Genomic DNA, 12927 nt, shown 5'->3' on the forward strand with positions numbered 1-12927 from the left:
ATTTTGGAGTTAGAAGCTGGAAGTATCTCCGGAAAACAACTTTGATCGCCCAAGGATGCTCCAATCTAAAACTCTATTTTGATAACAATTACATGAATATCTGTTTAAACTTTTCCTATGTACCTAAACTGTTTCTTTTTGATGTAGGAGATCTTGCGGAGCATGGAAAAATAGTCAAAGCTTTCTCAATGCTCAAAGATGAACCACCTGATGCAATACTTGTGCTCATATCCAACAATCTTAAGATAAGTATTTTTATTCTCAAGGACTTTCTTATCCAAGATCACCCATATATGATTTGCTTGTCTTTGGCAAAAGAGCCAAATACAGATTTTAGAGCAGTCATGAAGCGGATAAGAAAAACTGAAAAAAAAGTGGGAGACAAAAGATTTAAGCCACCTGATTTGGATCAAGATGAGCACCAAGATGTCAGCAGCTTCATACTGATCCAAGAAGAACCCCCAGATCCACTTCCATTAACCATGATGAGCATTAATAATACCCAAGGTACTATCCAGCTAAGTAATTCCTTAACCCAATTTGTTTCTCATGATTCCAGAGCTTTGATTATCAGTTTTTTACATTAAAAAAACAATAGGAAAAGGTTAGGTTTATTCAACAAAAATTCAGAACATGACAAGGATAATGATTTTTACCAAGCTCAGAATTGTGCCATGACTATAATGACGCACTTGATCTTTGCCAAAGGTATTGACAATTTTATAGGTACAAAAGAGGAGCCCCCAGATTTAGCAATTCTTTCATCCAGAGTCTTTGCAAGGACCGGAATTGGAGATATTTTGATGCATGATCATAAATCCAATGGTTGTTTTAGGATGATCTTTGAGGTTGGAGAACAACTAATGGTACACTTGACGAGTAAACAATTTCGAGCTGAAAAGGAGTCCAAATTAATGCCAAGAATTGATGGACCATTCAAAGTGCACAAATGGATCAACAACAACGCCTACCAACTCGATCTCCAAGGTAAGTACAAAGTTAGTGGCAGTTTCAACGTTTCTGATCTTCTTCCTTATTGTGTAGATAATTTGGATTTGAGGTCAAATTCTTTTCAAGTGGGAGAGGATGATGAAACCATGGACGGCTCAACCGAACCACACGGACCTGAGGAGCAGCTTGAACCTGAGGAAGCATCGGAGGACCAGCTTGAACCAGAGGAAGCACCGGAGGAGCAGCTTGTACCAGCGGAAGAAGAAGAGGAAACATTGATCGACCCGGCGGGTCCTATAACAAGGTCACGGTCCAAGAGGTTCAACCAAACCATCAATGCAATACTTAAGGAGTTGGAAAAGAAGCTAGAAGACGTGACTCAAACCACATTCACCATGCTCACAGCTCAAGGTGCTCGGTAAAGGGTAAAGTGTTGCTTTGGTGCTCTTTTTCCCTTGGTCAAGTTTTGTCCCATTGGGTTTTCTTGACAAGGTTTTTAATGAGGCCTAAGTAACATTTTTAGACCCCCTTTGCCAGCCCAATTCGTGGTCCAAAGCCCATTACAAAGCTTTGGCCCATTTTCTATCTCTTTCTCATTCAAACTTTGCATTTAATGTTTTGTCATTTCCTAGACATCTTGCATGAGCTTGAACTTGAACTTGCAAGGTTGTCTAGGGTTTTCTCTTCTCTATCTCGTCCCCCCCCTTCTCCTATTTAAAGACCATGTATCTCTTCTTTGTAAACCATCAAACATTTTAATCAAAAACTTCTTTCTACTTGTTTGATCTGAGGAGTGTGTAATATCTTCTCAACTTGTTTTCTTCTTAGTGTGTCATATCTAAGTTGGATTCGAGCCTGAAGTCTAAGAGATTTCCATCTCTCTTGGAAGTTCATTTCAATCCCCTTTTCATCCGCTGCATCATTTCACCATTCCATCTCTTTCAATCCGCTGCATAAACCACCCCTTCACCTTCCATTTGATCAATCTATTGTATCTTCGATCCATTGATCATCATCAATCCATCCGATCATCTTCAAGACCTTGCAAGTGTGTTCTTGGGAGCAGATTCCTCACTAGGAGTCTATCACAGTCAGACTTAGTATAACATTCAAATATGCTTTTCTCAGATGTGGGTTCTTGGGACAGAGTCTTGATACAAAGCCTGGGTGCTTTTTAAAAAGGCTTTTAACATATTCTACGTGCAAGTACAAAAAAAAAAAAGGACAGATCAAGTATATACTTAGTTTTCTATTATATAAGAAGTATTTTAATCTTACCTGTGAAGCAGGAACTTGAAACCCATTGATATCAATGCTACCCTTAGTTTCCTCTGGCACATCTACTTCACCAATAACTTCGAGAACATCTACTTCTGCAACAATCTTGACTTCATCGAATATCATAGACTCGGGAAGGTAAAACTTATAATTATCCAGTGATGTGTGCGTTTGATCAAACCAGTATTCTCTTTCTGAAAAAAGAAAATAAAAAACCACAAAATAGATGTGTTCTCATCATCATCATTACTAGAGAAAAAACATGACTTGAGCTATACTCCAAAAGATATTGAACATACATAACCACACAACTTGACAGTGATCTTAAAGCAGCTAAATCCCCCACTATATATATTATGAAAAAAAACAATATATAATATGTACTTTCTAGAAATAACCATAAAGTAGCTAGTGTGAGAGAGAGTAGAAAGAAACAAACACCTTTCTGATGGAAGCGTTCTCCTGTAACTTGATTTACCAAAGTAAAGGAAAATTTAGCGTCTCTTCTCCATCCCGAAGGCAAAGATTCAGAATTAGGAATACAGAGTACAGACAGAGAGAAATAATAACCAAAATCATAAGCCAAGGGATACGCGAGTAGGCGCCTGCAAGCAAAAAAAACATATTAGAAAAGCAATATATGCATGTGTCACTTGCAGTGACCGGCCGACCTCAAATATATATACAAAAAAATATATGTTGTTTACCATTTGCAACGACCGGCCACGAATGTATCAGAATAAACTCCTTTGGATCGATAAGAGGATAATTTTCAAACCACCCAAGTGAACAACTCCTTCTCCTTGGGGATCGATAGAGGATAATTCCCCATAGATCTTGATGATGATGACTCCTAAACTCAATAGATTGCTCTCAATGTTTATGTTTTATTGATATCAAAGAGATCAACTATATATATATATATATATATATATGTACAGATTCACCCAATGGTTTAAGTAACCCTAGTGAGAATTAGGAAAGAGATAACAGGAAATCTTCTATTTTTGTTTTAACCCTAATTTTGGTTTTATTCTAGAAAGACTCCAATGGGCGAAGAAGAAGAAGACCTCTCCAAGATCAGATATATTACTCCCGTAAGATCTCTCTCTTCATCGATCTGTCATAATAATGGTTAATGGATCTAACCTAATATGTATGTCGTACGTAACTCGTGTTTATGCGTTGTTGGCCGATTTAATTTGGTCAAGATGATGAGACAGTGGTCTTCTGGAACTTGGAGGATTATCAAATCCCTAGTGATGCCGATTATGACTCGATTTATCCTAATTAATATCGAATTAGCTCTCCATAAACAATTGTTAGCTCTCCACCCAAGAGAAACAATTGTTCTCTTACTAGAGCCGCCGCCTGGTGACACTGCACAACCATTTCTTTCTGTAGGCTCAGTGGTTGAATCTACACAAGTTTTAGGTGGAGGAAAGCGTATAAGCGGAGTGCTCGTACGTTATTATGATGTCATAAAATGATAAGCTTATTGAGGAGTATAAGACTTCCTGTTATTACTGTAGCTGTGATGGTAATTAACACTCCTGGTGATTTGAGTTAGATATTTTGTTTTCTGTCAAAAATTATGTATGAAACATTCATGCATTGTTATATCTTTCTTCTTCTGTTCAACTCTGTTGTTTTTGGGTTCAAAATGAGATTTGCAGTTTTATTACCTTTCCCATATAGTATGAGTTTCTTCTAATCTCTGCTCGATCTAATGCATTCTTCAAATTTCTCAAAGAATTCTTAGTATCATAACTTCTACTATAATAGAAGAAAAAATAAAGATTGGCCATGGTTAGGTTGCATAGAATCTTAACTTTATCTTAAGCTTACTGTAACTCTTATATACATTGTACACAAGTTTTAGGTGGAGGAAAGCCTATAAGCGGAATGCTAACTAGTTACTATGTTGTTGAAACTGGTGCTCGTATTAAGGAGTATGAGACCTCCTGTCCTTACTGTTATGTTGATAATGAGGAGGCCTAATGCTAACTAACTCCTGTGATTTGAGTTAGATGTTTTGTTTTTCTGTCAAAAAGTCTTTGGGATAATAATAATGTAATGAAAACATTCATGTTTCATCTTTATTCTTCTGTTAAAACTCTGTTTTTGGGTTAAAATATATTTATTTTACAGGGGATAATACAATTATGAGAATGTTACATGACATTCTTTTTTGGAAAATGGACTCTCCTGTCCTGTGGACCTTCCTGATCCAGCAATTTTGATCGTAGTCTCAGATAAAGCCAGTCCTGGCAACCGTTTATATAATTAGTCTTCTTCTGCAAACATTTTTAGTTGTGCCCTTGACCGTAGTTGAACGGTAATGGAACTGAGTTGAAAGCTAGGAACTCCCCAACCGTACATTATTCAAAAGAGTGAAGAAGTAACCAATGTATAACAGTAAGCCCTTTCTTAAGCTAACGGCTTATAATTGTCAACAAAAACATGTCTCCATTGTATTTTGGTTTTATGTCAAAAGTTTTGGTGCATACACACACTTACCTTTATCTTTTAAGAGTACTGTAACTCTTAAATACATTTCTTGGTTGTTATATAGAACCTCCATCTTGGATCCTACTTGCGTATGTTGTATCACTAGTTTCGAATCATTGTTTTCAGCAGCAAAGTTACTAGTAGACAGACAAGGCTTGCAAGAATCTTTTTGACACTCTCTTGTGCTGCTTTTTACCAGAACTTGGTTTCAAAGATGAGGCAACTGTCATAGTTCAGACATAAGAAACCAAGACGTTTTTTATTACTTTCCATCAAGAAACAAAGTGCAATATAAGAAACATAGCAAAACCTCAACAACAAAACAAGTCCTCTTGATTCTCCCCAAGTATTAAAAGGCCTCTGTTTCAAAACTAGGATAAATCAAACAAATACACCAACACACCAATTTGATCCGAACACTTAACTTCCCTAGTCATCACACTTCATCTTTAAGTCCTTTAACTCTTGCTCAATTTCTTGCAGCCGAGTCTCACCAGTCTCTTTCAGTTTCTTCTCCAACCAATCCAACTTATACCCTTCTTTTGTCACACATCTTAGTGCAGAATATGCCTCGGCCAGATCACCATTAGAGAGTTCCTCGGGAGACTTGCACAGAATCTCATTCAGACACAGTACATCATTCAAGTACTTGTTTCTCAGATGTGGGTTCTTGAGACAAACTTTTGATGCAAAGCCTGGGTACTTTTCAAACAGACTGTTCACAGATTCTACCTGCAAGTAAGAAAATGTACATTTAACATAGAAGCCATATTTTGAATAAAATGCATCAATACCATATCTTACCTGTGAAGAAGGGACTTGAAACCCATTGATATCAATGCTTTTTGGTTCCTCTGGTACATCTAAGTTACCAATAACTTCAAGAACATCTACTTGTGCAACAATTTTGACTTTTCCATTTACCAGAAACGGTTTATCGCTGTCTTGAACATCCGCAAGGCGAAACATGTATTGAAAACCCCTGATTGTGTTCTCTTGATCAAAAAAGTATTCTGCTTCTGTAAACAAATTTGACATTATCATCAATTACATTTCCATAGTAAGCATGACATGAGCTATATATATATATATATACTCCAAACATATAGGTTGGGAGAGTAGAAACAATCACCTCGCAGTTGGGAGAGTCCTTCCGGAAATTGATCTACCATAGTAAATGAAAATTTAGCGTGTCTTCTCCATCCGGAAGGCAAAGACTCAGTATTAGGAACACATAGATACAGAGAGAAGTAACCACTCGTAGGGTTATTATTTCCCTTGGGAAAGGCGAGTAGACGCCTACAAGCAAAAACCATAGAAAGCAAAGTCATTTGCAGCGGACGAACACGAATATATATATATATGTAATCACAAGCAAACAAGAAATGTTCTTACCATTTGCAGCCACCCGCCACGAATATATCAGAATAAATTTTACGACCATAAGCAAAAGAGGAGAAATTCTTAATCACCCAAGTGAACTCCTTATCAGCTTGATTCCCCATTGATCTTGACGAAGATGACTCCTAAGTCCTAAACACAAAAGTTTGTACCTCGGACAAGTTAAGCAACAAAACCACAATATAGACTCTTTTCATCAACAAAATAGACTTAAAGATATACTAATTCTCAACCTTCAGAGACACTGACGATGAACTCATACCTAAGTGCAGCAACAGCTTTTAAAGGCAAGCAAGTGTGTATAGAGGAGAGGAATGCGAAACGTTTCGACTCCCTCATAAAGGTCATATAGGGCATTATTCTTCTCGAGGAAAACAATAGTTATTGCAAGACGAAAATTTGACTTTCCCACTATATTTTTTAAAAGAGTGGAGAAATTAATAACTTCAGAATCTTTAGTTTGAGTATTTTTTAATCAAAGAGAGATAATATCTTCAGANTTTTTTTTTTTTTTTTTTTTTTTTTTTTTTTTTTTTTGTACATTTACGTTTGAAACGGAGATGACAAGAGAGACTTTTTAGTATAGAAATTGAAGTAACTTGTGCAAGCTTAGAGACTACTCCAAAAACAGGTAAAACTATTCTTCTTCCTGCTTCCTCTATTTCCTCTCTTGACAAAAGTGACGCCTCAGGCTAAAAATCTGTACTTTCTAGTTGCTTTTGAAGCTGTTTGATTCAAAGAACCAATGGAAACAGCAATAGATTCAATGTTATTAGACCAAGATCGTAGACACTTCAGTAGGTCATTCTGAAGCTTTTGAAGCTAGGATGAAGAATGAAGCCAAGGTACATTCCAAAATGAATGTGCACGAATTTTAGGAGGAAGGCCACCAAGTTCCGCTTCTGTTGATATTTTATGTTTAGCAAACGATAATTTCTATAATTGAAAAATCATTTAGCATAATTTTTAGTTAAAATGACTTAGTTTGATTACCTTTGTGTGGCAACTGTTACAGTTCAGAAATATGAAACCAAGACATTTTTGATTACTTATCCATCAAGAAACAAAGTGCAATATAAGAAACATAACAAAACCTCAACAACAAAACAAGTCCTCTTGATCCTTCCCCAAGTTTAAAACGACACTGTTTAATAACTAAGACGAAAACACAAACAACCGACCAAAACACCAATTATGCAGATCCAAAGTCTTCACTTCCTTAGTCATCAAGCAACATCATCGTAAGAACTCAAGCAGAGCATCCATGTCTGCACACTTCACCTTCAACTCTTGCTCAATTTCTTCCAGCCGAGTCTCACCAATCTTTTTCAGTTTCGTCTCTAACCAATCCAACATAAACCCTGCATTTGTCACAAATCGTTATGCAGAATATGCTTCGGCCAGATCACCATTGGAGAGTTCCTCAGGGGACTTGCACAAAATCTCAGTCAGATTTAGTACAACATTCAAGTATGTTTTCTGCAAATGTGGGTTCTTAGGAGAGAGTTTTGATGCAAAGCCTGGGATCTTTTCAAACAGACTGTTCACAGATTCTACCTGCAATTAAAAAAAAAAAATGGACAGATCAAGTAAAGACCATATCAAGCAAATGAACTTTAGTGAGAAACTGTTACAATTTGTTTTCTATGTATTTAGAAGTATGTTATCTTACTTGTGAAGCAGGAACTTGAAACCCATTGATATCAATGCCTTCTGTTTCCTCTGGAACATCTACTTCACCAACAAATTCAAGAACATCTACTTTTGCAACAATCTTGACTTCTCCGTTTACCATAATCCCATTACCCTGAACCTCCAAAATTCCAATCATGGATTTGAAACCCAAGGTTGTGTTCTCTTGATCAAACCAGTATTCTGCTTCTGAAAGAACAGAAGAAAAAAAAAACAACACTTATCTCATCAGTCATCACCATTTACATTTGAATAGAAGGCATGACTTGAGTTATACTACAACATGATACATATGTCAAAACATACAATATGACTGGGAGTAAGTAATCACCTCGCATATGGCCATATGGGAGAGTTCTCCAGGAATTTGATCTGCCACTTTAAAGGAAAATTTAGCGTGTCTTCTCCATCCCGAAGGTAGAGATTCAGAATCAGGAACACATAAAAACAGAGATAGATGTTTACCACATCTATACTTATGAGACCCCTTGGGATAGGCGGCATAGGCAATTAGACGCCTGCGAGCAAAAACCATAGAGCGTTGTCTCATTTGCTGCGAAAACACACGAATACAAGTTATATATTCTTACCATTTGCAGTGACCAGCCACGAATATATCAAAATAAATTTCACTATCTTCAACCAAAGAGTTGTAATCCTTAATCACCCAAGTGAACTTCTTATCAGCTTGAATCCCCATTGATCTTGATGATGATGATTACTCCTAAAGACACAAGTTTAACCATAAGTTTGAACCCTCGGAGACCAGTACGATGAACTCACACAAGTGCAGCAACAGCTTTTTAAAGAATAAAAAGTGTATAGCTTTTTTAGTAATGCGAATCGTTTCGACTCCTCATAAAGTAAAACCTCATAGAGTTAACAATATTTTTCTGAAAAAGCACAAAAATAATTATTTGAGTCGAAAATTTCGTTTTCCAATAGCTTTAGATAGAAGAAGAGTGGAAAAAGACATTCCCGAGAACAATTGAGCCGAATGTGATGGTTTTTTATCTTCAAACTCTTAGTTGAGTCTTTTTAAAATACTACTCCCTCATCTCACAAACATTAGATTGATGTTTAGAAACTTTTACACATTTTAAAAAAATAATGATTATTGAATTTAAATACATTTTTTCTTTGACTAAAGAGATATTATTAATTTTAAACCAATAACAATTCAAAATTTTAAATATTTTCAATAAATACTTCTTGAAGTTTACAAAACATCAATCTTTGTGGGACAAAAAAATATTCCAAAACATCAATCTTTATGAGACAAAGGGAGTATAAGAGAGATGATATTTTGACTACCAATGTAAAGAGTAATGATTTCGCGAGAATAGTGATTTCGCATGCCTGGCAAATATACGGGAAAATGCAAGTTGACAGTACAAAGAAGAATTTAATGCAACTTCATCTTTTTAAAAAATTAACGTTAAAAAAGAGTATATGGAGATGGCAAGAGAGACTTGAGTATAGAAATTGAAGTAACTGCTCGTGAGAACTGAAAAAGCTATCTGCTGGCAAATACAGGTGACACTCTTCTCCTCCCTGCTTCCTCTATATTCTCTCGTGACAAAAGTGACGCCTCAGGCTCAAAATCCGCACTTTCTAGTTGCTTTTGAAGCTGTTTGATTCAGGCACCAATGTTGACAACAAAAGATTTAATGAACCAATGTAAAATATTAGACTTTTCAGTAGGTCAATCTAAGGCTGTTTTCTCTGTTACTTTCATATGAATCGGTCCCTCACTGACTCGGACAGTTTCACATCCACCAAATGCTATAGTGTAAGGTTCGTTCTTTTCGTGTTAATGGAAATGATTTATATGATAATGACAAGGTGGAAGAAACATTTCTTTTTTTACCTTTTGAAGGATAGCAGATTGGTCATCTAGAGGAAATTTACGCATATACTTAAGCATCTCTAGTTGCTGCAAATAAGAACATTAAAATATTTAGTCATTGAACTTCAATTAATGGATCCATTTCTTGTAATAACCAAAGCTGACATTACCTGTTCTTGTAATTGCTGTTGTGCTATCATTTTCTGTTCAAATCCATCTGGTCCGAGCTCAGCTTCTTCACATGCCATCTCCTCCCTATTAAAAACTGTGAAATTAGCCACTCATACATTTATAGTAAACCCTCATAAAAACTAAATCTCGTAAGCTGGTAACAATCTGGCAGAGGAGAGAGCGAGTCTTACCTAGCGAGGAACTTGTAGAAACCAATCATCAACTCTTTATCATTTTCATATGCAGAGTTCAGCTTTCCCAAGCACCCAATACCAAATCCCGGGTCTGTTTTTAACAGTAAAACCACTCATTTAGACACATCTAATGGTGTGCAAAACAAAGTCTCCAACGTCTAAAGAAAGAAAAACTTTACCAATTCCCATCTCCAAGAATATCTCCTCTTGAATTGCAGTTGTTACCGCTACAGCTTCCTGCATTGTATCAAAATGATATATGTAAACTTCTATCAGTACATTCTATCAGCACACCACTAAGGTTACATCAAGAACCATACTTTTTGTTTGATTCCAGATGAAATTAATCCTTTCAATGATCAATAGTTTCATTCCAGATGAAGTTGGCCTCTTTAATGATATCATCATTTTCTAACAAATTCATATATATAAGATTGGAGGACTTCGGAATTCTCAGAATTTAACATGAGCTATAGAGAAAGTAAACCAAAAACTCAAATAACCAACCAACTTAATTTAAAGATATGATAAGTTCCCCGAATTATATAAATCTCATCCAATTTGAAAACGACATTACTCTACCTACACCACTCTTTAACTACAGAGCAAAGCATCACTCAAATGATAAATTACACAATCAAACAATTACAAAGCAACCGTTATTCACCTGTTTATCCTCCACAGCATCGGAGATTCGTTTCTTCACATCTTACAACAATAAAGCAAAAAAAAAAAAAAAAGTTGCAACGAATGAATGAAATCAATAAAATGGGTTCAAGAATCTTCAACAATGATAAACACAATTTACCAGATTGCGATGTCAAGTAATCGAATCGATCAAAGAGATACACCATTTGCTCTTTCGTTAACATCCCAGAGCTTTGCAGCGACGTCTCCATTGCCAACCCAAAAAACAAAACTTTATCTTCGGACACACAAAATTTTTTAAAGCTGTAAAACAAAAAAGTTGGGAACGCCACAGATATAGCAAATGACGAAAATGCCCTTTTTATTTTAAATTCGTTTCTCAGACATTACATGGAAACATTAATACTTTTTGTCGCATTTTAAAACTTTCCTCTCGACTTAAATTAAAGCGAACATAAATCGATTACAAAATTGTATTGAATTAATTATTAAGTTTCCTCTGAATCAAAGGGAAAGAGCAGATAATTACTAGTAAAAACTATATTAATTTAAAACAGAGGATAATAAAGGACAATTATACAAGGGTAGAGTAGATAAAAGCAACTTTTTTATTAAATAAAAAGAGAGGATATTACAAGGGTGGAACCGTAATAATAATAATATGTAAAAAAAAAAGCTGCTTAAAAATCCTCGTCGAGAGAGAAGACATGATTATCAAACGCGCCGTTGCCATTAACGCTAGACATAACGGAAGCCTTTTGGTAATCGCCGACGCGTTTCTCAAAGAAGTTAGTCTTCCCTTGAAGCGAGATAAGTTCCATCCAATCAAAAGGGTTACTCACACCGTACACCTTCCCGTAGCCAAGCGCACCCAAAAGCCTATCCGCTACAAACTCAATATACTGACTCATCAAATCACGGTTCATCCCAACCAACGCGCATGGAAGCGCGTCGCACACAAACTCCCTCTCGATCTCCACCGCGTCGCACACGATGGACTTCACGCGCTCTTCGCTCAGCTTCGTGTTGAGGAGCGTGTAGAGAAGGCACGCGAAGTCGCAGTGTAGACCTTCGTCACGCGAGATGAGTTCGTTTGAGAAAGTAAGGCCAGGCATGAGTCCTCGCTTCTTAAGCCAGAAGATTGAGCAGAAGCTTCCGGAGAAGAAGATACCTTCGACGCAAGCGAAAGCGATGATTCGTTCAGCGAAGGTCTGAGATCCGTCGATCCATTTCATCGCCCACTGAGCTTTCTTCGCGACGCAAGGGATGGTCTCAATCGCGCGGAAGAGATGGTCTCTCTCTTTGTTGTCTTTGATGTAAGTATCGAGGAGGAGACTGTACATCTCGGAGTGGATATTCTCAATCGCGATCTGGAATCCGTAGAAAGCACGCGCCTCCGAGACTTGGACATCGGACATGAAACGGGAAGCGAGATTCTCTAACACGATTCCGTCTGACGCGGCGAAGAAGGCGAGGACGTGTTTGATGAAGTGGCGTTCGCCGTCGTTGAGGCTGTTCTCCCAGTCGCGGTTGTCTTGAGATAGATCTACTTCTTCGGCGGTCCAGAAGGATGCTTCGGCTTTCTTGTACATCTCCCAGATCTGTGGGTAGTGGATTGGGAACATACAGAATCTGTCTGGGGTTGGTGTTAGAAGCGGCTCTTCTTGCATCGAAGGCATCTTTTGATCTTTTGATTGAAGGGACGAGATGTGTGATTGAAAGAGATAGGTTTTTGATTGATGAATGGTAAGTTTTATTGGATTTAGTGATGAGTATATTTATAGTTGGGGAGGGTTTTAGATTTTAGAAGAGGAGAGGGAAAATTTTAAGAAGAGGGAAAAATTGAAAACGTTTGAATTTTTTTGTGTTGTTTCGTCACGAAAAGCTTGTTCGGGAATCTAATTTTTTTTGGAGGAGCTTGTTGAGGAAGGTGAAGGGTATTATCGGGAATTTACACTGAAATTTTGGCCTTGAGTGGGGGTGGTGGGGGGGGGGAGAGGGAAGAGATAAAGTTTGGCGGCAACATTTTCGATATATTTTGACTGGGTAAAAAGGACATTTTCGTTGGAAACTCGTAACTCTTGGTGGCGGACGCGATTGTTTTTGTGGTTGTCGTGTGTTTTTACTGTGAGGTACACGTGCCTTTTGTGTGATAATGTGTTATGTACACGCTTGTAAAATTTGATTCAACTAAACCGAAAATGAACCAAATATCCTGGAATCCATTAGAAA

General features: G+C 37.0%; 5 protein-coding genes and 1 pseudogene across 5 annotated transcripts in view; all 6 read right to left on the bottom strand.

The window, feature by feature from the left end:
• The window catches only part of LOC104698672 (MATH domain and coiled-coil domain-containing protein At3g27040-like), an 8782-nt gene extending 3969 nt beyond the window's left edge, over positions 1 to 4813 (bottom strand). Inside the window, exons 1-5 of the mRNA XM_019246276.1 lie at positions 4750 to 4813; positions 2937 to 2976; positions 2671 to 2834; positions 2230 to 2423; positions 2041 to 2151 (exon numbers count right to left, since the gene is read on the bottom strand). Of these exons, the coding sequence (XP_019101821.1) occupies positions 2041 to 2151; positions 2230 to 2423; positions 2671 to 2834; positions 2937 to 2976; positions 4750 to 4813 (573 nt within the window). The remainder of the gene's footprint in view (positions 1 to 2040; positions 2152 to 2229; positions 2424 to 2670; positions 2835 to 2936; positions 2977 to 4749) is intronic.
• Positions 5170 to 6245, bottom strand: LOC104698673 (MATH domain and coiled-coil domain-containing protein At3g27040-like). Its single transcript, XM_019246278.1, has 4 exons — positions 6136 to 6245; positions 5873 to 6039; positions 5545 to 5759; positions 5170 to 5472 (listed from the first exon to the last, which is right to left on the bottom strand). The coding sequence occupies exons 1-4, from the start codon at positions 6243 to 6245 to the stop codon at positions 5170 to 5172; spliced, it is 795 nt and encodes a 264-aa protein (XP_019101823.1).
• LOC109124996 lies at positions 7225 to 8018 on the bottom strand (annotated as a pseudogene).
• Positions 8062 to 8533, bottom strand: LOC104698675 (MATH domain and coiled-coil domain-containing protein At3g27040-like). Its single transcript, XM_019246279.1, has 3 exons — positions 8424 to 8533; positions 8165 to 8351; positions 8062 to 8109 (listed from the first exon to the last, which is right to left on the bottom strand). The coding sequence occupies exons 1-3, from the start codon at positions 8531 to 8533 to the stop codon at positions 8062 to 8064; spliced, it is 345 nt and encodes a 114-aa protein (XP_019101824.1).
• Positions 9166 to 11178, bottom strand: LOC104790354. The gene is made up of 7 exons (XM_010516086.2): positions 10856 to 11178; positions 10715 to 10755; positions 10227 to 10284; positions 10045 to 10138; positions 9853 to 9937; positions 9704 to 9769; positions 9166 to 9463 (listed from the first exon to the last, which is right to left on the bottom strand). The coding sequence occupies exons 1-7, from the start codon at positions 10944 to 10946 to the stop codon at positions 9350 to 9352; spliced, it is 549 nt and encodes a 182-aa protein (XP_010514388.1). The 5' UTR covers positions 10947 to 11178; the 3' UTR covers positions 9166 to 9349.
• On the bottom strand, positions 11286 to 12621 carry LOC104790355 (ribonucleoside-diphosphate reductase small chain C). The gene has a single exon (XM_010516088.2). The coding sequence runs from the start codon at positions 12372 to 12374 to the stop codon at positions 11376 to 11378; it is 999 nt and encodes a 332-aa protein (XP_010514390.1). The 5' UTR covers positions 12375 to 12621; the 3' UTR covers positions 11286 to 11375.

Source organism: Camelina sativa, chromosome 6 (assembly GCF_000633955.1).
Source record: "Camelina sativa cultivar DH55 chromosome 6, Cs, whole genome shotgun sequence".
NCBI lineage: Eukaryota > Viridiplantae > Streptophyta > Magnoliopsida > Brassicales > Brassicaceae > Camelina > Camelina sativa.